This window comes from Drosophila bipectinata, chromosome 3L, assembly GCF_030179905.1.
Source record: "Drosophila bipectinata strain 14024-0381.07 chromosome 3L, DbipHiC1v2, whole genome shotgun sequence".
NCBI lineage: Eukaryota > Metazoa > Arthropoda > Insecta > Diptera > Drosophilidae > Drosophila > Drosophila bipectinata.
In genome coordinates, this window is record NC_091738.1 from 12149640 (window position 1) to 12165258 (window position 15619).

The following is a 15619-nucleotide window of genomic DNA, read 5'->3' on the forward strand; positions in this document are numbered from 1 at the left end:
GAAAATGCTAACACATGTAAATCAAGAATCAGATAACTATATATCCAGTGAGGGATCCTCTATTAGGCAAATCGAATTGAGATCATGTTCTGATAAAAGCTGAAAATTTGATTCGAGTTGCGGAAAAAATTGTTACAAGCCCTTGGAAGGGTGAAAATTAAATATTGTGGATTGCTTCCTGAAATACTACTGATAATTATAACTCCCTCAAGGAAACCTAAGCAGATTGCAGGATCTTGTTTAAATAACATTCAAACTTAATGTATTTGGTCTCAAGTTAATAAAGTTAGAACTCACTCAAGCGTATCATTAAAAAATGAAACATTTCCTTTTTCTGAAGACAAAAAATGGATGCACACTTGGATGATTATTTAGTGGCATTTCCTAATTCAAAAATCTTAACAACCCCACAAAAGAATCATTTTCTGTAAAGCCAGTAACATTCAGTAAATGGCAAAATAAAAAAAAGAAACGAACATTTCAAATATATTCCTTTTCCAAATGAATAAACTGTTAGACAAACAATCCATTAAAGTTTACAACTTCACACCCGCTGCCAGGGCCCGAAAAGGACACCCTTCGTCCTAGCGAAATGCCCAAAAAAAAAGGAGTGGTAGCTCTGGTGGCAGTGCCACAAACGATGAGTTGATTGTTATGCAAATGAGATGAAACCAGCAACCAGGAACAACGAACCAGGACGAAATGCGAGAGGAAAACCCCCTCGGAAACCAACTCGGATTCAGATTCAAATTCAGCTGCAGTTCATCAAGTGGTCATAAATCTATATGTAGTTCTGGAGAAGCTGCCTAATTACTATGCAGCGCCATGTGCATAATGAAGCTGACATTTCTAATTTATGGTTGATGTTTGTTAATTTTTTTGTACCTTCTTGGCTCCGCTCGTGCATGAATTAAATTTAAAAAATCACGAGCCCTAAAATGTCGGCAAAACAACGGTTTCATGCCTAGTTATTGTTAAATGTAAACATTCGAAAGGGGGTTAGAGGGTTTTCGATCCTGGGGGATATCCTATCGTCAGTCTCGTTGATCAAAACGTGATCCTAAGCCGACGCTTCTGGTTTTATTCCATTTCCGGCTTAGGCCAAAAATTCGCGAGAAAATCCCGCTGTAAGTCCACTATTGTTCGGGAAAATTCGGCACAAAAAAATGCGAAAATTATGTGCAAAAAAAAAGGAGGAATTGCCAAAAAATTACCCCAAAAGCCGAACAAGTAGTTAACTGCAATTACGCAACTTGGGGTGTTTCCGCAACTCCTAAGTCCTTTTTTATGGCCCTGGCACCTCGAAAAGCGGCCGTTATGATTTTCTTTCCTGCACGCAAGGCTTTCGGATATTTGTTGCTCGGGAAAAACGGAAGGGAAATGCCTGGGCTCAGTCATTAATTGTTTGCATTGTTTGTCACTCTGTCAGTCGGACATCTGGCCAGCTGTCGGCATTGGGAATCTGGGGTAAAAAGTTGATTTGTGTCTCGTGCCAAGCAACTAGGGCACCTGCATGGAGGTGTCATATGTCCAATGCAAAATACGTTACTTTTTAGAAGGACTTTTATCGCAGAACTTGTAATATTTCGTTGGGTAACCTAATAACTAGACATCAAATTTATGAAACTCTCTCCATGGGTTAAGCCCATGGCGCCCCAAACTTTCCACCTAACCAGAGGTATTAATTGGTGATTAACTAGACTTAGAGGTCTCGATGGTTGGCGCCGTGAATGTTTTACCACCAAGCCGCTTTGTTACTCGATTTTGAAGTGTGATTTATGAGGATGGCCCTGTCAGCCTCATCAATCAGTGTTCAAGTGGAAGGTGATTTGGCAAAAACAAGTCATAGACAATAGGCCCGAATACTGCGGAGTAAAAACAATCAAGGTTGCTTGCATTTTATGTTAATTGTAAAATTTCTTTTTAAAACGAAATCATGAGGGAAACACGTTTAATTACAGTCTTTTCTCGGGGTTTGGGGGAAAAGCCACCCCCAAAGGTCAACACTTCAATGAATGCCTTGCCGTCTAGCTTGTCTTGTTGTTGATGTTGTTTCGTTTTAAAAAGTTATAAAAATAAGTCGATAGTAAGAGTACGAGTACGAGTGGTACTAAGCAGCAACCCCCGAACCCGATTCATCTGCACCCTTTGATTTTCTCTTTGACAGGATCGGGGCAGGACCAGCATCATCCCCTGTTTCTCTCCAGGACTCATTCGTTGCCTGGGGCTAATGAGCGCCGCACATTAGTTTTAACAACATTTATTATTTATGGGTTTTTCCCTCCCTCTCTACCCACTCCTGCAATTGCACCCCTCTTTCTCACTCTTCAGGTCCTGCCAGGATATGTTTGCCTAGGACGTTACATTTACACTTGCCCACATAGTGACGAAATTTTCCAAAATGAATTCAAAAGAAAAATGTGAATTTGCAATTACTCTAAGCATGGCAAGTTTAATTGGAATCCGGAATCCAGAGCAGCTCGTTAACAACTTGAGTTATGGTATGATGGAACGAAAAGAGTCCTTGAAAATGGAAAAGGGTTTTATGACCAACTCCGACTACTCAAGTTATGTCTAAAATATGACCAAGGGGATCTGAGCTTAGTTACTCATAATTTTTACTCTTCCGAGTTTTGGCAGAAGTTTTAAAAATATAGACCCATTGTGAATAATCATCCGATTCTGGAGCGGAATACCTTGAATGATTTGTGGATCGATTCTCTATCAATCTGCATCAAAATCTAGCAACATAATTTTTTTGAGATTTTTTCTTAAATTTTCTAGGGGGTCCCCTTCAAAATTTCGCGATCCATAGAAATGCCAAAACGGGACACGGCGATAGCTGTATCTTTGTAAATAATCATCCGATTCTGGAGCGGAATACCTTGAATGATTTGTGGATCGATTCTCTACCAATCTGCATCAAAATCTACCAACATAATTTTTTAAAGATTTTTTCTCAAATTTTCTTGGGGGTCCCCTTCAAAGTTTGGAAGATCCATAGAAATGACAAAATGGGACACGGCGATAGCTATATCTTTGTGAATAATCATATGATTCTGGAGCGGAATACCTTAATTGATTTTTGGATTATAAATCTGTCAATTATCAATCTTGTCTTTAATTTCCTTTCCTTTAATTAGGATAAAAAATTTATGAATTCATAGCAAGGAAAATAATAACCCCTTTAATTAGCCATTCTTTATTGACTCATATAAGGATTAATGTATTTAATTTTTAGCCAAATATATTCTACCCAGTTTTTTCCATGAATATTAAGATTATCTGGTTTAAAAATCATTTTTTACTTATTCATTGCATTTAATAATTTCCAATAAATGATATTCAACGGCCATGCATTTGCATATCACTTCAAATGTTTTAACTTTTTCGAAACACACGCCAAGGCTGTCAACAAATTTTGTATAGTTAATAGAATTTATTTGCACACATGTTCACATTCGACAAACTACACTTAGTCGTTATATAAATATATTTACGTGTACTTAATGGAGAAATAGCATATGCATTCTGTTTGAAAACGGGCGACTCATTTTCGGGACACACGCACATGGCCTGACTTTTGGCTCCGGTCCTCGGGCCGGAGGATTGGATTGGAGCTGGAATTGGGCTACGTTCAGAGTGATATTTATTCTGCACTTGTTTAACATGTTGTGGGCAAATAGACGATAAGATAAATATATTAAAATAAATGCATTCCAGGCCCACTAAAATATTACAAAAAATCGCGCAAAAATGACACAAAGAACTGACTCAACTTAGGCTATGTTTTGATTTCAATTGGATAATTGCTACTATTTTCTCATTATACATTAATATACTAACCTATGCTAAATGTTCTAGATCACGCGCATAGTATGCTTAGCTTATGTCTTTATATTCCTATATATTGGTTTATATATATGGACTGATTTGGCATTCTACGTCTACCAATCTTTTATGCGATCAAAGTCCCAGTTCGCAGCCGAGAGGAGATGGTCCTTGCGGAGTAATTTTGGCTCCTCTGCCGCGAAAGGGGGCTTAAGTCTTGGGAACTAGTCTACTAAGTTGGTGGTCAGTGGCTGGTCCTTCGTCCATGCTTCCAGCTCCTTCACCTCATCGTACAGAAGATAAGCTGCGGCTACAAGGGCCCATAAATGGGCTCAGAGTAGAGCACGGCAGGCATGGAGTAGCTATACGAGGTGGGAGTATGCTCTGTAGGAGTTCGTAAGCTGGCCTGAAGACTCCTTTTAGTATGGCGTTTTAGTCTTAAAATGATATAGGATCATTATAAATTTAATATTTCCTTGAATATGATGAGTACTTACTTTTTCTTTAGACAACATGCTGTACACAAGGAAATCAAGGCAGCCAGTCCTATGAGAGCTGCCAGGAAAACCAGCCAAGCCCCGGCTGAGGTCAGCATTCCGGCGAAAAGAGCCGCTGTATGCGTCCTTCTCACCGAACAGGACTCTACTTCACTCACGCCATAAGCCACATAAGTATCTATCAGTTCTTGGCGCAGCTGCTGCGAGTTCATCAGTTTATGCATTTCATTGAAGGATAAGGCTTGTCCGTTCTTGAACATTTGGAAGCAGGAACTGGTGGACGTAAAGTCCAGGCTCATGTCAGGCCGAGTAAAGACCTGAGTGTCCAGGACATGCAACTCCAGGCCCAAAGGCTTCAGCTTCTTCTGCAGCTGCTCCTGGAAGGGCCGGATGTTGTGCTGGATCTCGTTGGGAGGGCGAGCGAAAACAAACTTCAATAAGGATTTGTCGCGGATCACAAATACCTTGAGGTTGCTATAGGCTTGTCTCTTAGGTTCCGCCGAGTTATTGGCCATCACCCGCATGAGGAAGTAGCCATCCACATAGTCTGCAAAGGACCCTCCAGTACGGAGCTCTCCGGTCCGGTTGTTCAATGTAAAAAGATTCTGCAGATTTCCCACGGCCAGTTTGCGGCTTCTCTTGTAAAATTGTGGGACAAAGGTCACGTTCTCGATAGAGAGACCAACCGGAGGAGCTTCGGCATCTCTGTCAGCGGCTCTCAAAGTGGTCACCACCGTATCTATGGGCACATTAATCCTTATGCCGACTGTAGGATCTGGTTGTTCAAACTCGGGCAAGTTATCGTCAATGTCCAAAACTTTAATGGAGATACGCAAGTGGGAGGGATCCCTGCGGTCGTATGGATCTCCCACAAACTTGTAACCAGGTTCGCCCAGTTTCAGGCACTTTACGGTCAAAACAAATGATTCCACCTGCTCCCGGTCGATGGGCTTTTGGGTCTTCAGAATGGCCAGGCTCTCATTGGTTCGCTGGATGGTAAACAGCTGCTCGTTGTTACCCTCAATGATCACGTAGTCTATGGCGGCGTTTTCTCCCATATCCTCATCCAAGGCGCTGAATTTTCCCACAACAGTACCAGCTGGTTCTTCTTCCTTTACCGACATGGTAAGTGGTCCTTCGTCCTTTGAAAAAATATTAAAAGTTAATTTAAGTTCATTGAAATATTAGACCACATTTTAAACTTACAATTTCTCTGGCAAAACGCGGCTCGTGATCGTCCACATCAAGGACTGCGATTTGTAGAATCCTTGTCACCGACTGTCTTGGCTGCCCGTTGTCACTGACCTCCAAAAGGATTTTGTACATATTTTTGGTCTCTCGATCTAGAGGCATCTTGGTGGTAATCAGTCCCGTGTGAGCATCAATCGCGAAGGCTTCGGCATCTGGAGTGTCCGGCAGAATGCGATAGGTAATGGTACCCGACGGTGTGTTCTCGTCATCCGGATCTCTAGCAATCACCTGGAATACAGGAGCTCCAGCCACAGCGTTCTGGAAATATTGAATATTAATTTGTTGCCCCAGAATATTTATTTAATAATCCTACCTCCGTAACATTGGCCATTTGTCCCACTTGTGGCGCCACAAAGTATGGCACTCCATCGTTGGCACTCACATCGCCAATGAATACACGGACATCGGTATCAGTGGAGAGGGTGGGTTGCTTTGGCAGCTGATTACCATTATCCTGGGCTCTGACAATCAGGATATAGGGATCTGCGCGTCCCTTGCCAGTGAGGTTTCTACGGGTGGAGAGCAAGCCGCTCTTGGGATCTATCTTGAAAAGCCCATTGGCTTCGCCCTCATTGACCAGCTCATAGTGGACTTCACCTCCGAGGCCCTCGTCCGCATCGGTGGCCTCCAGTTGGAGGACAAACGAATCCACCTGAGCATTCTCTGGGATGACAGTGCTGTACTTCTTCCTTGTGAACTCCGGAGCATTGTCATTCACGTCAAGAACTTCGATCAGGAGATCCACCACACTCTGCTTGGCATCCGTGGGACTGCCAGGGGAGTCTTCGGCCTTGATTTGGAGCATAATGCGAGGAGTCCTCTCTCTGTCGATCATCTGGCCACTGGCCACTCTTACCTCGCCGGTGGTGTTGTTAATCTCGAAGAGAGCAGCATGCTCGCCCTGCAGGGAGTAGATGATCTTGTGGTAGCCCAGTCGTTCATCCCGGGCATTGAGCACAGCATCCTTGTCCAGAGCCCTCACCCGGATGACCCTCTCTGGATGAGGTCTGTTTTCGATAATGGTGGCTTTGTAGGAAGCCTGTTCGAATCTCGGACTGTTGTCGTTTACATTCTCTACTGTGATGTTCACCCGGCTCACGGTGCTCCTCTGGCGATCTGCGCTATTGGCTCTCACTTGTAGTTCAAACTCTGGGCCAGATTCGCCGAGAGCCTCGTAGTCCAATCGCTTCTTGAGGATCACCTCTCCTGTACGCTCTGCTACCTGGAAGTAATCAGGTACCTTTGGTTCAATGAGTTCAAAACTGGTGATGGGCTGATGTGTCACAGGATCCTCGGCCTGGAGGATGAACAGGGCACTATCTATCGGCATCTCCTCTTTGATCTTCACATCGATCACCGGACGAGAGCTGCTCCATCCAAGATTCTTAAAGACAGGGTTTGTATCTTGGAAGGACTGCACATAAACGGTCACTTCCGTAGTGTCCACCTGGTCTTCAGGATCTACTTCCGCGTTGAGATCCTTTACTCGTACTGTGAAGATTATAATGGCAGCCACATCATGTCTCAGGGAACCGTTGACGAAGATCTCTCCCGTTTGGCTGTCGATGCGGAATGCTTCCTGAACTCGATAGTTACTTCTATTAGTGATGCTGACACCAGCTTTCGTGGTGGCCTGGACGGTACCCACTAATGAGTACTCCAGCCTGGAATTCAGGTCCTTATCGATGGCCTTAACGTGCAGGACACTCTCGCCCACGGCAGTGCGTTCGGAGACATAGGCCGCATAGCTGGCTTGCTCGAATTTGGGACGCTCATCATTAATGTCCTTGACATTGACGTAGACCGTGGTGGTGGCTGTTTCTGGAATGGGTGTACCCGAATCCACAGCATTAACAATGATCTCGAAACTATTCATATTCGAGTCACGATCGATGCGGGCTTGAGGGGAAACTGTGATCAAGCCAGAGCTGTAAAAACAAGGTTAGTATTGAAGTAAGCTTTGGATTTAAGAGAGAGTACTTACACTTCATCGATTTCAAAGTTATCATTAGCTCCTACAATCCTGTAGCGTAGCAAACTATCCAAGCCATCAGGATCATGGGCAGATACGGAAGTAACATTCGATCCTGGTGCCGCATTTTCGGGTATAGAGACTCTATAACTTGGAGGTCCAATAATGGGCAGGTTCTCTACATTTTGGAAATGTCCTCTAAAGATAGGGCGCTGATTTCCAGAAATACCGACACGAACCAAGACACGAGTGGTGTTGGTCAAGGGAGGAATTCCATAATCCGTGGCAGAAACTACTAATTCATACTCTCCACGCTCCGTATCCATCGATCGCGCTGCTTTTTGGATGACTATCTCTCCCGTTTCTGGTTCAATACGGAATACATTCCCAGCAATGCTGTTCTCGGAGACAATAGAGTACTTGACCCGGCCATTTCCCTGGGATGGACCATCAGCATCGTGGGCCCGGACAAAGAACTGTGGCTCAAATATAGCCGCGCCTTCCCTGATGGTGCGACTGTACTCCTTGCTTTCAAAATTGGGATGGTTGTCGTTGACATCAATGACTCCGACGAATAGATTGGCATTGGACTCCCGCTGGCCACCATCGATGGCTACTACTGTGAGGCTGTAACTGTTCTGCTTCTCGTAATCCAGGGGCTTCTGCAGATAAAGGCCACCTGTTTCCGGATCCACATAGAAGTTATCCGCACCAAAGCCCTTCAGGACATAGCGGACGTGTCCAAATTCTCCAGAATCCTGATCAGTGGCCTTAACATGACCAATGAGCGAGTCCACGGTGAGATTCTCCGCGGCAGTGAAACGATAGGTGGGCTGGTCGAAAACTGGGGCATTGTCATTGGCATCCAGAAGGTTAATCTCCACCCGGGTCGCAGCTTTCTCCACTCCCCGGACTGAGGCGACCAAATCAAACTCGAACTTTCTTTGAGCAGGATCGGAAACATCGTAATCCAAGCGACTGGTATTCAGCACTTTGACCACCACTGGCGTCCGACCTTGACCTTCGGTGGGGGAAACGGCAAAGACTCCTGCGGAATTGGCCACATCCCTGAGAGAGAGCTGGTAACGGCTATTTTCACCCATGTCCTTATCATCGACATGGATCGAGAGTCCCGGCAGGGGCATCCCATTATCCAAATTTTCGGTTATGGAAACATTAAAGTTCGAGGCACTGAAAGTTGGCTCATGATCATCCACATCAGTGACCACTATGGTTACCCTGGTCAACGAATACTCTGCCGGGATGGCTCCATCGATAAGTTCAGTGGCTCTAATAGAGAACACATAAACTCCTCCATTCTGCAGGATCTCTGCATTTTCTCTGTCCAATGGCTCTGAGGTGGTTTGCAAGACAGCGCTGCCGTCGTGGGGATCTCCAAACGGTACCAGTTCAAAGTGGCCAAAGGGTTCATCCTCCAGGGATAGGAATATTTCGCGTGGAATGCCCACATCCCCATCAATGGCCTTGACCGTAAGGATGCTCACTCCAGCAGGAGTGTTCTCCGCTACAGTGGCGGAGTAAGGGGCGTTTGTGAAGACCGGAGGCTGGTCTTGGATATCAACAACGTTTATGGAAATGGTGGCCAGTGAGGAGAGGCGATTGTCTAGGGCATTATCCGAGGCTGAGATGGTCATAATATAGGAGGGGCGACTCTCAAAGTCCAGGGGCTGCTTGAGAGCCACTCGGGCAGTGTAGTTTCCATCGGAGATCTTAACCGCCCGCACTTCAAATATTTCACAAATGTCGTTTTCCTAAAAAAATATTTAAAAATTTTATTTTTTAAATTCAAACTGAGATATCCAATTACTTACCTCAACACACTTGATCTGAACTTCAGCATTAACTCCATCATCTTTATCGATTACTATAATTGGTGGCTCCACAGTGAGTTCTCCACCCACTGGCAAGGATTCGCTGACACTGGCGGTGTAGGGTCTGCCCAGAAAAGTGGGAATATTGTCATTGTAGTCCCTCACAGGAATCTCACGCCTCTGGGAGACCGTGTTGGGTTCAGTGCCATAGACACCTTCATCGGTGATGCTGATGATGACCTCAACGGAGTCCTGGGTTTCACGATCCAGTTCCTGTCGCAGCCTCACAACTCCCGTCTCACGGTCCACCGAGAAAACAGGACCACTTATGCTGTACTTCAGACGGCCGCCTTCTGGATCAGTTCCTGGAATGTGAACAATAAGTTGGATTAGTATTTAAAACTATTTAACTTCAGAAAACTTAAGTCTCTAAGCCGGTAAAGGTTTGTTAGTTTGTCGGTCCGTCGGAGTTAGACACTTTGGGTAATTAATTACTTTGGGTAATACGATACGGCGTCATAGACTGTCACTTCGAGGGAAGTCGTTCAGTAGATCATTCCAACAATATAATCGGAGTCGCCAGTTTATGTAAAAGCGTGTGAAAAATGCTAATTCGGTTCCCACAACCGACTTTTCCACACGAGTGCGGTTTCCCTGGGAGTTCTTCTATGCGGCAACTGGGGCAACTAACTTGCCTAATCTGGGGCCTAAATCCAACCCTAAGTGGATTGTGTCATTCCACGGCAATTTCTCTTTCTCTCTCAGGTAACTCTAATAACAGGAAATATATCTACGACCCGGCCAAACCAAAAATATTCCAGCTCGGGGCAACTCGAAATTACTTTCGAGTAAGAAATTCTACCAAAGCAATCATGGGGAAAACAAAGTAAAATGGAGACCCATAAGTAGTCGGGAAAAACTGCTTTTGGCATTACCAAAAAAAAAAATAAAAATCAAGACAAATTTTTCAAGTTTGAGGGGGGATGGTGGGGGGTCTGTTAGTTGGCAGCGGGTCGAGAGTATACCAACAATTGCAGCTCGACCACAAAAAACATGACTCAAAGCGGGAAGCAAACCCAGCCGCTCCTCCAGCTTAAGGCAGATGGAGAAATGGGGCTTAGTTTTAATAAGACATATTTTGTTAATAATACCAATTAAGTTAAAAACTTTACAAGAACAATTATAAAATTTTATGAAGCTAACGAGTTTTATGTATATTATGTAAACTAGTATGTTTTCTATTCATTTGTTTTTCATTTTTCTATGTGTACTTCCCAAACATACCAATTGCGGTCGGCAACCTCGGATCCCCTTTCCACATTTATCACCATATCCATTCCCACTCCCCTTACATTGGCTCGTGAGTGACCATTTCAACTTTTCAATGCACATAATAATTTTTGTTAATGTTTTTTTGGCTTACACTTATAGTTTGAGTCGTATGCCTCAATACCTCGTAGATAAATAAAGGTATTTACAATCTTGCCAACAATTTTAGATGATGTTTTATGAAGATATAAACAGCCAAAAAATAATAAATGTTAACTTGTTAAATCTTTAGACTATGGACAGGTTTTTGAGAGGACATTTTAAGACCTGATAAACCTATCCACCAAAACCAAAAAACCCCAGGGTAACTACAAGTCCATTATATCCCAAAAACCCATCCAACTTGTTTTCTTTTCTTTTTAAAAAATTCTTGCGTATGATTTGTCTGTGTACAATGTACATACATATGAATACTTGATTTATTATTTATTTTTTTCTTGAAAATTGGGGGAAAAGTAGAAAACCTCAATGAACACAGTAATTGCAGGTATGTGCGAGTTGAAGAAAAGCTCTCCTGCTTTTCACTATATTTGAGGGAGGATGGATGTAATTGTTGTGGTAGTTACTGCTGTTGCAGAAATAATTTGTGATTTCATGCTTGGCGGAGCGTATTTGTTAATATTTTGGTTATTATAACACATGGAAAACTGGATAAGCCGTCAGTTGGGGAGAGAAGCGAAAACAAAACTCACGCCATGTGTAAAAATTCGGACAATTGTTTGGCATCGTTTGGTGAATGGGCTATTATTAAGCGGTTAGCTTTCAGATACATATTCCACGTAATTAAATCCCCACATTGGCCAACACTCGGACACCAGAAGGAGGCAGTCCCAGTAGACTTTTGAGTTATGCAACGTTTGGCACTTGGAATTGAATTACGATCTCCGATTACAGCCGCTTCCTGGCTGCCCGTTTAGGCCGGGAGGCAGTTTCCTTGGCCTGGTCAGTTTTTCCATTGGCACTTTTGATTTCAAACGCAAAACGCACCACCAAACTTGTTTTCTATCTCACGGATGCCTGGCTTGCAAAACTAACCTGCTGCCAGGCCGCTCACCCAGGCCGCTATCTTTATCTTGAACTGCATCTGCATTAGCATCTACATCTGTGTCTGGGTCTCAGTTACAGATATATGGAGATACAATAAGCCCATGGCGGGCGGAGTCATTGGGCGGGCACATCATCCAAGGCGATTTGGCACACGCTAACCAGTTAAGACAATACTCCATCTGATTATGAAGTTACCAAGCGGCGGGGCATCAAATTGCAGTTGTATTTGTATCTGTATTTGTGTTTGTATCTTTATCTGTAACTGGGACAGAGACTGGGGCTGTGTGTTAGGGTGTCTCGGCAGGTGCAAACAAGGTTTGCCAGGTGGATTATTTTTGGTTAAATTATAAATCTTAAGAGGAAGTGTCTTGTCAACCTCAAAAATATTATATTAAAGCAAGTTTCTTGCTAAATATTTTATTTATACTTTCAAGTAAGAAGCCCAAACCCTCTAATCATAAAACTGGTTTATTTTATCATTTATATTCATGTTAACTCTTAACTCTCGATTGATTGCTAAACTCTCGTTTCGAGTAAAAGTGTTGTGTTTCCATTCTCGATTCCATCTAATAGAGCCATTACAGAAGATATCTTGGACATTATCTTCAGAGACTAACACTTATCTCAGCTGCTACGCACAAACGTGTTCAAATGCATTTCCGCCTGCTCACCTATCAGATACATATGTATCTTTGGATGTCTTTGTTTGTTTTTGTTTGTTAATTGATTGGCCAGGTGCATTCTTGGACGAGCTAACCTTAAGAACCTTAAAACTTACATTTCTTGCCCTTTTTTCTCCCTGCACCTGGTTTATCGCGCATTCTTGCAAATCCGCAAAAAAATATACATATATACATTTTTTTAGTTCACATTCGCATTATGCAATCGCATATCTATCTGTATCTCCGGCGAGTGCGAGATACGAGTGTGGCTGAAAACGTGCAGCCACCAAAAATATCCAATACCCCGCACAAGGTTGACCCGAAGTAGGTGGCCACAAGCCGAGAAACCCAAAAACAGACCTGGCCAAGAAATGAAAGTCAGCACTGGTAATTTGAGGTAGTATGGTATGTCCAAAAAGCCAAATTACAAAATTATTACCAAGTTGTTAGAGGGATATTTTTTATGGATTGATTTTTAATAATCGAAGAAGTGATACCTTTTAAGAAATTTAGGAAATGATTAATATTTTTATAAACATATTTTTGATAGGGTATCCAATATCAATCTACCATTATTTATAATTATATGTTGATCTGACCTACTTGCCATTTTTGTTTTAAACTCATTACCGAACTATTATTAGCGGAAATGTATAAAAATATCGTGACTACCTCTATAAGCTAATGATTTTTGTAAATTGATATTATTGTAGTCCCAAGATGGCTTAAAAGTTAATACATTTTGGCTTAGACTCTCAAACAATCAATCTTGGATTTTTCGACACCATGTTTCTCAAAAGGGTTCCGAAATCCTAAGCCCAGATAAGTACTAATAAGCCAAGATTCCCACATTCCCCTTGTCTGACCCATCTTTTTTTCGTTTTTGGCTCAAACAACCGGGGCTAAAACAAAACAAACTATTGCCAGTGAAAGGCATTTGCCGCAAACTGCGTGGGAATTGGGCTATTGGTGTACATTGTCTTCCAGACATATAGCTGCAATGAAAGCCGTGAAGCAATTCCGCATAAAATTATGAAACGTGACGGCCCCGTACTACACATGTTGATAAAATGTCGAGCATGCAATGCAGCTTGACTCCCACTCCCCAGAACCCCCAGCTGTCCAGAGATTGTTCTTTTTTTTGCAGAGATAGTGTAAGAAGAGGTGAGGTATTTTTTATAGGACTGATTACCTGATTAATGGTAAATGAGATATGTGTTTCCACCTTCGCAAGAAATGAAAGAATATATAGTAGTTGGGTTTTAAGATGGGTTTTGGACTTTTGGTCGAGATTAAATAGATCTATGTAGGTTATCTCACACATCATAATGTATTTGATTATTATTTTTATTAAGACTCACCTTTTAGTTGATAAACTGGGCTACCAACTGGCGTATTCTCCGACAGGCTGAACCGGGACATGTCCCCCGTTCCGGGAACAAATTGCGGCGGATGATTCAGCAACTGGCCGGCGGCGGTGGCCACTAATGGGCCCAAAAAGAGCAGCAACGGCAGCAGAAGCCGCCGCAACATGTTGCCGTTGCTAATTTCTGTGCCGTTAGTTGAATATCCAGGTATCCGTTAGCTGTCAGTTTTCAGATTTCAGATGTTGTTTACTCGAGTATTTAGCACATTTAGAACGACACAGTTTCGATTTTACTCCAATTTATTTAGGCACTCTGCCTCACTTTGATTCTCTGGACTATAAACACAAAATACAGATTTATTTATTTGGCTTGGGAGTCGAGACATTTATCTTTCAATGCTAACACTGCACCGCCCCCCAAGTGGCCTTGTTTGTCGAATGGAGAGAATGGCTGAGCTGGCTGAGTTTGGCTTGTTTATCTTAGCCTTGCCATTTGAACTTTTCAAGCACTCGTCACATTCCACTAATTCCACAAATGATGTGCAAAAAGAGGTGGTCTATCGGGAAGTAAAAGAAATTTAGCAGCATCGGGAGCGGACAAAAGATTTCACTTTATTTTTATGCACATGTGAAAAGTGGCACATGATGATGCTGCGGCTTCTGCTGCTGTCTCGGATGTCTGGCAGTTCCGATCATTGGGTATTTCTTGGCCATTGGCAAATGTGGCTAAAAGATGATGACTTTCTTCCATCCAGATACAAATACTCACACACATAAGTGTGCGGAATGGGTGAAAGGCAGGGAGAGACGAGGCAAGGGAGTGTGCAAAAGCGGCTAAAAACAAATAAACGCAAAGGCAGACTGGTTCGCATAGTCTGCTATAATACACAAGGAGAAATTATGTCTATAAATGGAATATGGTTATAAAAATATTCATTTAAAGAGCCAAATACTCTTAGGACTTGTAGGAAACATGAATGATATTTTAGGATTAATTTTTTGAAGTCTTTCAGACAATTTCTCCCTGTGCAGGTAGTAGGTATCTATGAGTTCTTGTTTTGGGCAAAAAAGAACACCAGAAAGATACAAAAATGGGAGAAAGAGACGTAGAGAGCTAACGAGGAGAAAAGGAAACAGGCCCGAACCGAAATCCAGCAAAAAAAAAATAAATGCAAAATGCCAAACAAGTTCTTTCGGGGTGGTGCAGTGCAAGTAATGCCATATAACAGTCCCCATAAACCACATATAATTAACACTAATGGAATGGAATGCCCATTTAAGCCAAAACTATTTCACATTGAATCTCGTATTTTTTGTATTTCTCGATTTTGGCCAACAAACGCAAAAAAACACACACACTAACCGCAAAACGGATGACGCTAGGGTCCGAAACTTGATCTTGCCCAGGCCACTCGCAACTTCTTGTTGTTGCTTCGGGTACTGTTGTATCTCACGGATACGGATACGCGCCAACCGAACACTCGACTCGACTCGTACTGATGCGCGGTTACGTCTTGACGGAGCGACGCTCGTTTACCTTCTGGCCGGACTTACCTGTTGCTGGCCGTTCTTGGATATATTGCTCATATTGTTGGGTTGCCTCTCAGCTGCCCCGAATACTGGTTTCGTGCTGTTGCCGGTTCTGTTTTTGCCACGGAATTCGCGCACGCGCAAAGCGATTGGCAATAAAAATAGGGAAATCTTTAACAAGCATACTTTTAGGATGAGAAAAAAATGTATTTATCTTTGGGAATAAGAGCTAAGATTCTATCTCAGTTTGCTTCCAAATATATACCTAATGTTTTCCAAAATAAATTAATTTGAAGACAATA

General features: G+C 42.8%; 1 protein-coding gene across 1 annotated transcript; it reads right to left on the bottom strand.

Moving 5' to 3' along the window:
- Positions 1–3521: 3521 nt before the first annotated feature.
- Cad74A (cadherin 74A) lies at positions 3522–15316 on the bottom strand. The gene is made up of 8 exons (XM_017240605.3): positions 15151–15316; positions 13783–14123; positions 9384–9748; positions 7564–9323; positions 5893–7507; positions 5535–5837; positions 4329–5470; positions 3522–4268 (listed from the first exon to the last, which is right to left on the bottom strand). Exons 2-8 carry the CDS (start codon positions 13952–13954, stop codon positions 4142–4144), a joined length of 5484 nt encoding a protein of 1827 aa, XP_017096094.2. The 5' UTR covers positions 13955–14123; positions 15151–15316; the 3' UTR covers positions 3522–4141.
- Positions 15317–15619: the final 303 nt, after the last annotated feature.